At 42.5% G+C, this 12,453-nt stretch overlaps 3 protein-coding genes across 3 annotated transcripts; 1 reads left to right on the top strand and 2 right to left on the bottom strand.

Annotated features, from left to right (window-relative positions):
- Window positions 1–1,033: 1,033 nt before the first annotated feature.
- LOC123398487 (small polypeptide DEVIL 2-like) lies at window positions 1,034–1,331 on the bottom strand. The gene has a single exon (XM_045092951.1). The coding sequence runs from the start codon at window positions 1,239–1,241 to the stop codon at window positions 1,125–1,127; it is 117 nt and encodes a 38-aa protein (XP_044948886.1). The 5' UTR covers window positions 1,242–1,331; the 3' UTR covers window positions 1,034–1,124.
- A 3,118-nt stretch (window positions 1,332–4,449) lies between these two features.
- LOC123398486 (small polypeptide DEVIL 4-like) lies at window positions 4,450–4,840 on the top strand. Its single transcript, XM_045092949.1, has one exon. It carries the CDS (start codon window positions 4,633–4,635, stop codon window positions 4,753–4,755), a length of 123 nt encoding a protein of 40 aa, XP_044948884.1. The 5' UTR covers window positions 4,450–4,632; the 3' UTR covers window positions 4,756–4,840.
- A 2,028-nt stretch (window positions 4,841–6,868) lies between these two features.
- LOC123398488 (small polypeptide ROTUNDIFOLIA LIKE 2-like) lies at window positions 6,869–8,290 on the bottom strand. Its single transcript, XM_045092952.1, has one exon. The coding sequence runs from the start codon at window positions 7,235–7,237 to the stop codon at window positions 7,130–7,132; it is 108 nt and encodes a 35-aa protein (XP_044948887.1). The 5' UTR covers window positions 7,238–8,290; the 3' UTR covers window positions 6,869–7,129.
- Between the last annotated feature and the right edge of the window lie 4,163 nt (window positions 8,291–12,453).

A 12,453-nucleotide genomic window follows, 5' to 3' on the forward strand; every position in this document is an offset into this window, starting at 1 on the left:
TTCTATCTATTTTTGTCCATGTTGAACCGGTCCTCGCAGCTTGTCCCGATCCGGCCGGTCCTATATGATCGCACCAATACAGGTCGTTTGCGTCACCGGCCAATGCATAACTCGGTTTTAGGTACTACTAAAACTTTCACCCAACTCATTATAGCTTAGCACGAAGTACTTGGTGTGCGTACCACATTTCATTAATAGTTTGCGATTCATCATCATCAAGATTTTGATTCGGACACCGCTTCACGTCATGAGTGAAAACTCTTACCCTGTCCTTTGTTGGACGGGCACAACGGCGACCAAATTGCATCGTTATCTTGTTGAAGAAGTTGTCACTTGTTTTCGTACTGGTCCTCATTGGCTGCTCTCGGCAACCAGGATGAAAACCTTTGTCCAGACCGTTTTGGACTGGACGTGACAACCATGGCACGATGACATTTATCCCTTCTTCAAGGCATTGCCGCAGAAGAAGTTAACTTAGTGGTAGGTGTTTATTTCATATCTTGCAACGGCTCGTCTGTAGTTGTGTCTATTTTGTACTCTGTTTAATAATTAATAAAACAAAATAAACAGGACTGCTTTACACTGTTTGCTGGCACCGACAATGTGAAACATTGGTTGGGGTGTTTATTTTTTCAGTTTATAGCGTAGTTTTTATGTAGTTTAATCAGAAGGAACCCAACCTTTCAGCCCCTCTTGCAGCCCTGCACATGCACCCCCTTTCCCTAGAGAGCATATGCTTTATTTTATTAAACCAAGGCAGAGCACCATGCCTGCTTGCTATATCAAGAGTACTACTACTCAGACGCCAGAGATGCAAGTAGGTTTCTCCCATATGAACATACTATTTTTAGAACCACCATGCCCTGAACTCGAGGCCTTTGTGAAGCTCAAGCAGCCACAAAGATCGAGTTCGAGAGGAAAAAAGTGCACCGTTAGTCCGTATTAACACCCTCCAACTTTACAACATCAGTCACCCTTGCCATTGAGAAGAGGCAAGAAAAACAGAGAACCTTCATCATAGGGAAAAGGCCAATGTGAAAAAAAAAACATGGGGAGGAAAGCAGGAGAGAATTAATGAAGGGAAGGCACATTGTGGCCGTGCTTCTGATGAGCCTGGCCCTAGATCAGTCGCTCCAGCAGAGAAGCATGACGACGCAGCGGCGGATGATGTAGAGCCTGGCCTTCTGCTCCCTCAGGACCTTCTGCAGCCTCCCCGTCTGCTTCTTCTTCCCCTGCTCCATGGCGTCCACCAGACCAGGAGCAATGCGAAATGTTTAGGTCCAGGTTCAGGTCAGGGCTCTCACTCTTGAGATGATGCTGGTATAGTGGCATGTATGATGGGATGCAAATCTTGGTTTATATAGAAGGGGCAAGGATATGTGCTGCGGTATCTCAAGACAGGCCCCCATCCCCCACCCCACCCCACCAGCCCACATGCAGTCAACACTTTTGAGCCTTAGAAGGGACACTTGTGAGTCCAAATGCAAGCCCCTAGTATTGTATCACTAGCTTGTTATGATATAAGGATTAAAAGGGGAGAAGAATACTTACTGACCAATGGGATCATGCATAGATGGACCCTTGATAGCACAGTGCTCAGGGTCAGGGGGCATGATTGAGGACCGTGCGCCGCGCCGCACCCCGCCGCGGACAGGATCAAGTGGCCATACATGCCCTGCAAGCAAGAAAGGCAACCGTGGGTTGGTTGTTTAATGGCTCCAAGAAAGGCCATTCATGGTCCTCAAGCAGTCAAGCTTACCAGAAAAACGGCAGTTTGGGGCTGCTGCTGCCGATGCCGCTTAGCCCTTAAAACTGCTAAAAGGGCGCCGGCACACTGCAGCATGTTAGGACATCTGAAAGCCAGTGAAGGGACTGGGTGGCAGTTTTGTCATGTCCATTGTTCTTACTGGATACAACAACACTGATCAGATCCATGCTGGCTAGATCTCTCCCTGTCTCTCAGGATAATGTCAGGGTTTCCTCACACTAGATAGAGTATGTATATTATCCTTTATGGGGATGAAAGGACGGGTCGGAGAAGAGTATTCCGACAACTTAACAAGAATACATATTTCTATATTAACACAAAGCCAAAGGAGTTCTTGGTACATATCTGTCAATCTGGTGCAAAAAGAAAAGTGGTAAAGATGAATCAACCAATGAGCCTACACCAACTTGGTTGGGACAAAACAAAAGGCTTTGCTGTCGTTGTTGTATGAACCAAGCAATAACCTCCAAAGTGAAAAAAAAATGCTCTTGTCACAATAAGCTAGCGGAAGCTTGAATTTGCATATTCTTGCAGATATCATTCCATGAACAAACAGGGCTTGGGTTGGCACTAGGCGCCACTAATGGCCCGATCATGGGGGCGGCTAAAGTAACTTGATGCAATAAGATAGAACCTAAATATGTAGGCCTTTGAACTTGTTGAAGCGACACAATACAATCAAGGCTCCTACACTAGCCATGCAACTGCTCTCGGATTGGCCACTGCAAAGGGGACAAGCTGATAAATTGAACACTCACTATGCTAAACAGTACTAGGGCATTAGGTAACCGTGTTCACGAACACACTTTGCACAGACCACTAACATCCAGACGCAGCGGTTTGTCCTAAACCATCATGGAGAAGGAGAACAAAGAATAGGAATCAATTCAGGGAACGGTAGGCTCGAGCTCTTGAAGCTCAACTGGAAGTCTTGAGCTCCCCCTCCAGTACTTCGTGGACTGGTGATAACAAAGTTGCAGCTCCATCCCCACCCTGGTCCAGAAAGGCACCTCCTTGGCTAGAACATTGGTGGCCTAGTGCATCTGGAAGCAGCGTAACACGACCATCTTCGACAACTCATCTGAGCTTAGCCCGTCTCCTCAGCATGTTCAAGAGGGAAACCGGGCAATGGGCAACGGAAGGCGTGAGAGGTCTGCCGGCTTTGCTTCTGACGGTGGCAGTGTGTACCGACTAGAGGTGTCGTGTTGTAATCACCAGGTGTTGCCCTTCTTAGGGCTTGTACAAACTCTTCTTTCTACCGATGTATCGAAACGCAAGGCTTTTGCGTTCTCTCAAGAAAAAAAAATGCTAAAGATAAACTGATGGAATCATATTTGCTCATACCTGCAAGTACAGATGTGCTTGCTTTTTCTTTCCTTGAGATGCAGATTCTATATATTGTTAAGAGAAACAAGTTAATCATCGTGTTCTATAGTGATTATTATATTAGTCTCATTACCAAATGATCAGACAAAGGTGCAAGCAGAAGAACTAAAGATGCTCATGATAAGAACTAAAGATGCTCGTGATATTTATCAAGATTCAGCTCACTGACCATGACCAAAAAATGTTGGTTAACATGAGACAGTGTTTGTGTGCTTCATGACCAGCATTGGGACATCATTTGTCACATGCTTGACTGACACTCAGGAAGAAGATTCAACACTATGTCAACAAATGTTGCATCTGCCAGTAATGATCAATCATAAACCTGGGCAAGTTAGTCCAAGCATATGTGACAGTGCACATACGAAACTTCCTTTTACCAACAGTTAAGTCATAACACGTAACAGATGATGCAGAAAATACTACTGTATCGCCATAGCATATTAACAGAGAGGCTCAGAAATCAACAAGGGGAGAACCCTAGAAAGTGGCACACAGGGGCAGCAGGCAGACAACCCTTGCACAAGAAAGTGCCCTGTGTTTTGACTGGAAACTAGGCAAAATACATGGAAATACAGTAAAGGGCCAGCATCAAACGGCTACAATGTCCATAAGACAAGCACTTCAACCAAAGCGCGCGCGCGCACACACACACAGGGCTGTTTTTTTTCTAATCATACGGAATGAGTACACTCAAAAGTGCTTTCCAGTCAAAAGATACGCCGGCGGCATGGATGATCCGAGTACTCATTCCATCCTGCTTCCTAGCAGCTTCCGAACGAATCGAGGCGACATGAGGAAATCTCTAAGATACTTGAATATTAGATCTCCATAAACTCTTTCCAACCCTTTACCGGCACAATCTACCGACAAGAGGATGTACTACAGTACTCTGCTACCAAGTACAATACTGTTAATTAATCAAGTCCAAGAAGATCTTGGCAATGCAAGAGGATCGCTAGTGTTTTCCCAAGGAAGATCAAACAGACAAATTACAGTGGTGTGAGATATCCAAGTACCAAGATAGATAAGCAAAAAAAGAAAAGAGAGAGAGAAGGGAATAAATTATGATACCAGCCCCAAGCAGTAGTGCCAGATACCAAGAACCTTCATCGGAGCCATGCCGAACCGCTACTGAATCTGCAGATTTCAACACGTATGCGGCAGGATGAGCTGTCCGTTATCCGAAACGATCGTATCCGTCAATAAGATCAAGCTTTTTGTCGGCGACAGGAACAATAACCCACATTCAGATGCAGAGATTTGTCCCCTGAGATTAAATAAAAAGAGGAAATGAAGAATTAGCGTGGTTGCATGGGAGGAGGGGCACTGCATCTGCATGCCTGCCTCCTCTATAAAAGCCCAGCCCCCGGCCTTCCCAGCTGCACACCACAGCAAGCTCCAGCCAGGGATCAGATCACACAGAGAGCAAACTCTCCAACTTTCATCATTCTCATCTCTTCAGTTCATCAAGCTAAATGGGGAGCATGAGGAGCCAAGGCAAGCAAGGGGGGAGGGTGAGCAGAACTCTGAAAGAGCACCGAGCCAGGCTCTACATTATCCGTAGGTGCATCGTCATGCTCCTTTGCTGGCATGACTGAGCTCCAAGGTGCTTTCTCCTCCATGGAACCCATCCATCAAGGGTCCATGCATGGAGAAGTCACACACTTAGATAGGGAAGTATCATCAGTTAGTTAGGAGTAGAAGTAGAAGCTAGGAAGGAACTCCCATGCTCATGGCATATTGCTCTCAAGAAAGCTTTGGTAGACTAGACATTCTACCAGTTGTTACACCATGAGTTATTCGTGTTTATTTTTCCATCTTTTTCCTCAACCTTTTTCCCATCTGCATGCTATCCCTTAGGCAGTGGGATATTGGCTGTTGTATCCTTTTGGACATGCTGGGTATTGTACCCATGGTAGGATAGAGATTATTCAGTGAAGGAATCAAAATCCAACATGAACTCTTGTCCTTGTAATATGAAATGAAATATATATTTTATCTTATTCGGCTGTGGAGATAATACAACTCGAGATGTCGATAAACTTTTAATCCTAATATGCATGCCTCACTATATTTTATAGAAATAATGTGTGTGTGTGGGCCCTCACACGTGAGCGGAGGAAGGTGGGGATAAAACATTACCTCCTCGATTTTTAAGATTATTTAAAAAAAAAGCCTCACAACTTTGATACACCAAACAAGAATAAAGCACTGGAGTGCACAGTGTAGGGAATGAACAGGAGGAAGTCCACAAATGCACTAAATGTAATAACCATATATACTTACTGGTTTTGTCAGAAATTTTGTCCAGGTCAATGATGAGTTGAAGTGCATAAGAACAGCTTCATAGTGTCTTAAGCAGCAAACAACGGAGCCTATGAGCAGTCCTTGATTGTCCTTTTGTACTGTAGTGTACTGCGTCGTACGCATCACAGCTGGATTAACTCTTGCACACGTAGGCCGCATAGCTCAACTAGTTTATTTAGAGCCTAAGTATCCATCAGACGACTGTATAATATCATAGATGTATATTATGAACCAATCATCCGCAGAAAGGACAAAGTGGCTAGTTAAGCAGCAGCTGCAGTCAAAGAAGATGAGTAGAGAAAACTGAAAAAAAAAAACTCACCGGAAACACGGGGGCCATGTCTCGTGGGAGGAGCTCCTGCTGCATGTCTCAAGGAAAACAGAGAGTGATTGAGCGAGGAAAAACAAACAGCACAGCACAAAGTTCATATTGGACTGGCCAGGCAGAAGCAAGCAGCTGGGCAAAGAGACAAGCGCACGAGCAGTCGTGCGCGCGTGCACGCGCGCATGTGCGCCCCACGCACGTACCAAGGCCGCAGCAGGCACATGCACTCACTACATCCCGTGAGTTGTGGCCAGGGCAAGGGACCAGCTAGGGAGCCCGCTCCTTTTCCTTTCAAGCCAAAAAAAGTGAATACAGGCCAGTATTAATCAACATCTTGCAGTCCAGAAAACATATGACTAATGACAATGATTCTTAAGAAAGGGAACATTGTGAAGAAAGTGAGCACAGCCTGGTATTGTGCATCATTATAAATAATATAGTGTAATCAACATTTTGTAGCCTGAAAACATATGAAACTTTTTGAGAAAGGAAGCACTGAGCAATGTCATGGTCCAATCAAGGTTTCTTCATCCATTGACATGCAGTGTCATGGTCCAGTACTAGCTAGAGTGAAGATTTCAGGTATTAAGGCAAGCTCTGATTGATTGAGCTTCCTTAGTGGATCCCTGACCTTTGCTGGACTGGTCTACCAGCTAGCACTTCTCTTTCTCACAAGGGCTCAAAGTATCAGGTACGCACAATGCCATTATTCATCAAGTGCACCAAGCTCAGGGCCTGTTTGGGTTGCGGTAGTTTCATTTCATATGAAGCAGTTCGGTTCCTGAAAGAGCAGCATATATAGGCAGCAGCATATCAAGAGAGCAACGGGCCAGTCACCTCTCAAAGGACCAGGAAAAAGGTGCAATTGCATGGAGATACGCCCTCAAAAAAGTGTGGCCACACAGGCTGATTCCAACTTTCCATCAAAAGCACAAAGCATCAGATACGGATCACTTCAAACTGCTATAAAAGCTATTATAGCTCGCTTGCGGAAGTACAACCGTTCCAATATGTGATTGCCCATGAACTTGCAAATTAATAATTATCATCAACAGTATAACATCAAGTTGAAGCACAGGTAAGAAATGATCTTCACATCAATCTTTAATTTCTCCAGCCGTACAAGAAGATGACAGTCTCAGACTACGGAGCTGGATCTCTCACCCTTTGCCTGTAACAACAGGCAACCGTGGAGAGAAAAAAGGACCTCAAACGATGAAGTCTAGCCTATACAGAGCAACTACACCTAAACTACTCTAACCCTGAAAAAATGGCAGTGCCGCCAAAAAAAAAAAAAACCTAGGATGGAAGGAAAAAACAAGATCCGTCATGGAGACCCATCAGTCGCTCCATCGGAGCAACATGACGACGCAGCGGCGGAAGATGTAGAACCTAGCCCTCTTCTCCCTGAAAGCCCTGTTGAGCTTCCCTTGGCCTCCAATCTTCATGGTATGCTCAAGAAGCTTGGTGCAAGGCAAAGAGAGGAGTGCAGGTAGACAGATGGCTTGTGGATTGGTGGCTAGTGTGGTATGAGATGAGAGGGATGCTAAGTGGGGGGCCTTTATATAGAGGCACACAGGGGATGGTATGCCATATCAAAAGGACATCATACCCCCCACATGCAGGCAGTTTGTTTACGCACTAGGAGGCACACTTCTGACCCTAAACTTATCCTACTCATTATTCTACTTGCTTGGAGCTTAGGAGCTAGCAAAAGACTTATAGTATGCAATGGCCATGACCACCCCAGAGAATTACAGTGGTAAAACCAGACAAGATCAAGTGGTCATCCATCCATCCATGCAACAAAGGCAGATCAAAGGTTGTTTAGTGACTCCAAGAAAGGGACTACAAAAGATATCGTAGCAATGCTTAGAGGGAAACTTCCAGGAAGGTCACCTTGATGCATAGAGTAGAACTGATTAAGCTTACCACCAACAGGTGTTACACTCTGGTAATTCGGCAATTAGGAAATGCTCTACACAAACGACGAGGCTAGGGGTAAAAACTCAGACTTCTATGAATCTTGTCTGATTCCACTTTCCGTGCACTGGCATGGAGTTCTGGCTAATTCAAATTATTCTTGACAGGTGTTAACACCTGGTAGTATTGCTTGCATTTATGAAATGCTCTACAATAGGCTTAAAGTTTGGACCTCTAGGAGACTTGTCTGATTTCACTTTCCATGCAGTGGGATGGAACTATCTCCAATGTACATTCATTAGTCATTACAGCTATGTTTGATACATAGCCTGGTGACAGCGATAAGTCGGCAGCTTAGGACACCAGTAGGATAGGAACACATCATAATCCTTGGACTCAGAAAATTGTTCGAGTGGGGAGTCAAGCATATGAGTGCTCCATGTACTTATCCTACTCATTTTACTCAAACAACAAGTTTTGTTGATGCATCTTAAGAACTGAATAATTTTGCATGAACATAAAAGTATATTTCTTTTGTAGTGTCATGAAAGCTACTCCCTCCGTTCCTGAATATAAGACCTTTTAGGGACTACACTATGAACTACATACGGATGTATATAGACATATTTTAGAGTATAGGTTCACTTGTTTTGTTCCGTATGTAGTCCATAGTAGAATTTCTAAAAGGTCTTATATTTAGGAACGGAGGGAGTAGATTGTATCTTTTGTTACAGTTTCCTGTCCACAGAATTCGCATATTGATTTGAACTAACCAAGTTTCCGTATTGCCTTCTAGTCAGATGACAGGGTCCTTGATACAAGACCATAAATTATCTTTGTTTCTTGTTTCCCGAACAGCAGTTAGATTGGCAGTAAGTTCCCTAGATCAAGGTAATTCTCTTCGTTAACTACTGCAAATATCGTCTACATGTCCCCACTGTAAGAGAGGGAGATGCAGGATATGGCTAGTGTGCAATCTAGTGACATTAGCAACAGAGTTATACATGCATTTGTGTGGACAAACCTAGACTATGCACCTATCTATCCCACATATCTCTGCACTTGACACCTGTAGCTAGGCAAACATCATCCATGCAATCACTACAAGACATCGTTAAGTACAAAAAGGCTGCAAGGGAAAGCAGTAGTTATTGCTGGGCTGAACAGTAATCATGTGCGATGGAATCAAATCAGAAGGAAATCTCCATATGCACTGAACCTGTTATGCTACTGAGGCCGTAATATTAGAACAAAACTGAGGATTGAAGATGTGGGTATCACAACGAAACTTCCTAACTGAAGGATGATCTCAGTATGATCTTGGCCTTCCTTTTAAATCATTTAAAGGTGCCTTTTTGTAGTCTGCATTTTTTCTCAATATAACAAGAGATTTAAAGTGCTTAATGGAGAATGAACAAATTACGTGCCTCCATTATTTGCTGCATAACTTTATATTTTAATATCTTTCAGGCATACAATATGCAGAATAATCTTAAACTAAGCCAACTGCAACTAGTTAGGGAAAAGTAATGTACTGCTTGCCTTGGAACAAGTACTTTTAGTGCTTCAACACTTTAACAAAGCCGATCCTAGCATGACATGTAGAATTCATGAACTCAACAAAAACAAATTCCACACTCAAAACACATCTCAGCAGCTCAATGCTTATGTTGGGAACCATGAACATATCACAACAAAATCTGCAAATGCAATGAACATGGGCATTATTAGGGGATAACCACTTAGCTAATAACAATATTAGCAGTAATAAATAATGAGCTAGGCTGGCAACTGAAGCAATAATCTCAATGGAGGTATTAAACCATTTCTACATAAACCTCCATCGTAACAATATTTCTCCTATTCGGGGTGGATAAAGCATGAGGAAGTGTACAAACAAATCCCAGCAACTGCGACCAGTCACGAACGGACAACGTGAACTCGCACAATATGGAGAATGCATTTTTGGTGTGTAGTTGTGCCTTCAGTATAGCCATTAGCAGATGATGTCAACATTTTCTCTCCTCAACATCTACCATTCAGAATCCAGTGCCCATACTAAGAATGAGAATATAAGGTCCATCAGAGAAAGGTTTCGAATATCTGTTATTTTATTTTATTAAGTGAAAGAGAGGAAGATTTTAAATGATGGCCTCTCAAGGTAATAGACAACCATTTGCATGGTCTGGAAAATATAAGTAGCTGCGGTCAGAGAAATAGTGCAAGGACAAGACCAAACAGGTTCCATTACTACAACCGTGAAAAGATAATAGTCCATCAACCCTTCTGCATATAGCTCTCCATTACCCTACTATTGTTTCAGTGAACCGGTTTGTCAGTCTGTTATGCAACAACAGTACAGAGTTGCATGGGTTGCCTGCATGAGAGTCAGAAAAGAATGAGAACCAGCAAGGCAACTGAAGTTAGCTATTGAAATTCTTTAACAAAGCTCAGAAAAGTTGTGGTTACAAGGATTAGTAGGAAAGTTGCACCACTAGAACACTAACTAATTGAAGTGGAACAAGACCAGTGCATGCATAAATGAAGAGAACACATCTAGGAATTCTGGATAAATTGGCATATTCTCAAGTGTGCGGCTTAACTAAATTGCTCACAGGATATTTAAAACATATTTGCCCCCTCTAAAATTCGATCTTGGGTTCGCCCCTGAGTCGGGAACAATATGCCTCCTGTACAAGTTCTAAGGAAACAAGATCAGATTCTTCAATATATAAAGAGAACTAGCTTTTTAACTCATTTGCTCTCCTACAAAATAACCAACAGATCAAAATCATTAAAGTTGCTCAAAACTAACCAAAGATGCATAAGATCCTACCAACCCGTCAGACCGATTGAAGGCAAGAGATCTTAAAAGTACTCAACGTACAAACACTTATATTTATCTATCGAAGAATATCCTTGTCTGGTATAAATGAACTCTTGTGTTGCGTGGCAACTCTATTGGAACTACCAAATAATTCTGCACAGTTCAACTTGCATGATATTATAAGGCTTTTTATGAAAAGCAGGAGCTTAAACAAGTCTGCCTCTAGCCCCAATCCAAAATGCCTGAACAAAAAGCTGGTGAGATCATGGATGCTCACATGGTCTGGTGCATTGCTCAACTCATGGCTGCTTCAGCCATGTTATAAGTTTCGGAATCCATTGCCAATTTCCATCTCTCAAAATGATTGCACTCCAGGAGAGAGAATAAGATGCATAAAGAATACAAGTCTGTCTCCTCAATTATATACTCAATTTATTCAACTTGGCTGCGTACTTGCATGTGAGTGAACTCATCCTTGTGTCTCTATAAAGGCACTCCATATCTTCACATGCTAATCAATTCCACAGACTCAATCAGCAAACCTTTATAGCATATGATCTGCTTTAAACTCTTAACAACCAAAATAATTTGTACTTAGCCTTGTTGACATGGGAGCAGAGAGGCTCCTCTGTTGGCATGATTGATTCTAAGTCATCATCTGCTGTTGTCTGGAAAAGGGAAGGTTCGTTAGAGCAGTGGAAGAGTGTCAAGCTCGGATGTATTCATGTATATCATCTGCTGTTGTCTGGACAGGCTCCTTTTGCTGGCATGACTAAGTGTTCACCAGCCAGCATTTGTCTTCAGTCTTGCATCATTTCAGCCAAAATTTAGAGTTTTTTTAGGCTGATATAAACCTGCAGGAGAGCCACCTTGTCCAGGAAGTGTTAAGAAAAAGAGGCTAAGAGCTAACTGGGACATCAAGGTGCAGTTGGGCACTTGCAAATTGTGAAATCAACCTCTTCTCCAGTCTACCACTGAAAAAACATTGCAATATTGCCTTCCTTCTGTCTATTTAACTTAACACTTTGTATTGGATTTTTATGTTGTACATACATCAGCAGTAAGGGAGGTCTAGGTTTTTCATCATTAAAGGGTAATTGTACCATGTACTCCCTCTGTTCCTAAATATAAGTCTTTTTAGAGATTCCATTATGGACTACATACAAAGCAAAATGAGTGAATCTACACTCTAAAGTATGTCTATATACATCCGTATGTAGTCCATAGTGAAATCTCTAAAAAGACTTATATTTAGGGACGGAGGTAGTATGTTATAAAAGAAAGGTTTCTTGGATCCCTACCTGTGCAGTCAGAGCAAACTGCAAGGTTTGCTTCATTATGGGCCCTTTTTTTCATCTCCCTACAGCATCCATTTCACAGCTCACAAATAGCAAATAAATTACTGTATCAGGTCTTCCAGTTGTTTTCAGTTAGAAGATACTCAACTAGTCACAGTTTAAAGTTTTAATGTTGTCGTTTTTAGTTAGAAGATACGACCAGTCACAATTTAAAGTTTTGCTGTTGCCAACCCTTGTTCTAGGAACAGAAAACAACAACAAAAAACTAGATCTTACAACGGAAGCTATATGAAACATATCATACAAAGTAAGAAATTGCCACCTGATATGAAGTATGTGAAAAATGATCTCTTATGGTATATCCAGCATTGTTCATTAATGAGCAGCATGTACTGATCAGCAACGCACAAGAGTAAGGCAACAAAAACTCTTATGGAATATCCAGCATTGTTCAATTTTGAACATACTAATAGAAGTAGCTTCCTAGCCTATCAGAGATACATGGCAGGAGTAGCTGCCTAACCATCAAAAGCTATGTGAATGACGATGCTAAGTGCAATGCATTCATTAATGCTCTCTGGTTTGTCGAGCTTACCCAGTAGAGTTCCTTGATCAT

The sequence above is a fragment of the Hordeum vulgare genome, chromosome 5H (genome assembly GCF_904849725.1).
Source record: "Hordeum vulgare subsp. vulgare chromosome 5H, MorexV3_pseudomolecules_assembly, whole genome shotgun sequence".
Classification (NCBI taxonomy): Eukaryota; Viridiplantae; Streptophyta; class Magnoliopsida; order Poales; family Poaceae; genus Hordeum; species Hordeum vulgare.

Excerpts from the sequence above, each read along its gene's own strand:
- LOC123398487 (XM_045092951.1), bottom strand. The coding sequence starts at position 1,241 with ATGGAGCAGGGGAAGAAGAAGCAGACGGGGAGGCTGCAGAAGGTCCTG.
- LOC123398486 (XM_045092949.1), top strand. The coding sequence starts at position 4,633 with ATGGGGAGCATGAGGAGCCAAGGCAAGCAAGGGGGGAGGGTGAGCAGA.
- LOC123398488 (XM_045092952.1), bottom strand. The coding sequence starts at position 7,237 with ATGAAGATTGGAGGCCAAGGGAAGCTCAACAGGGCTTTCAGGGAGAAG.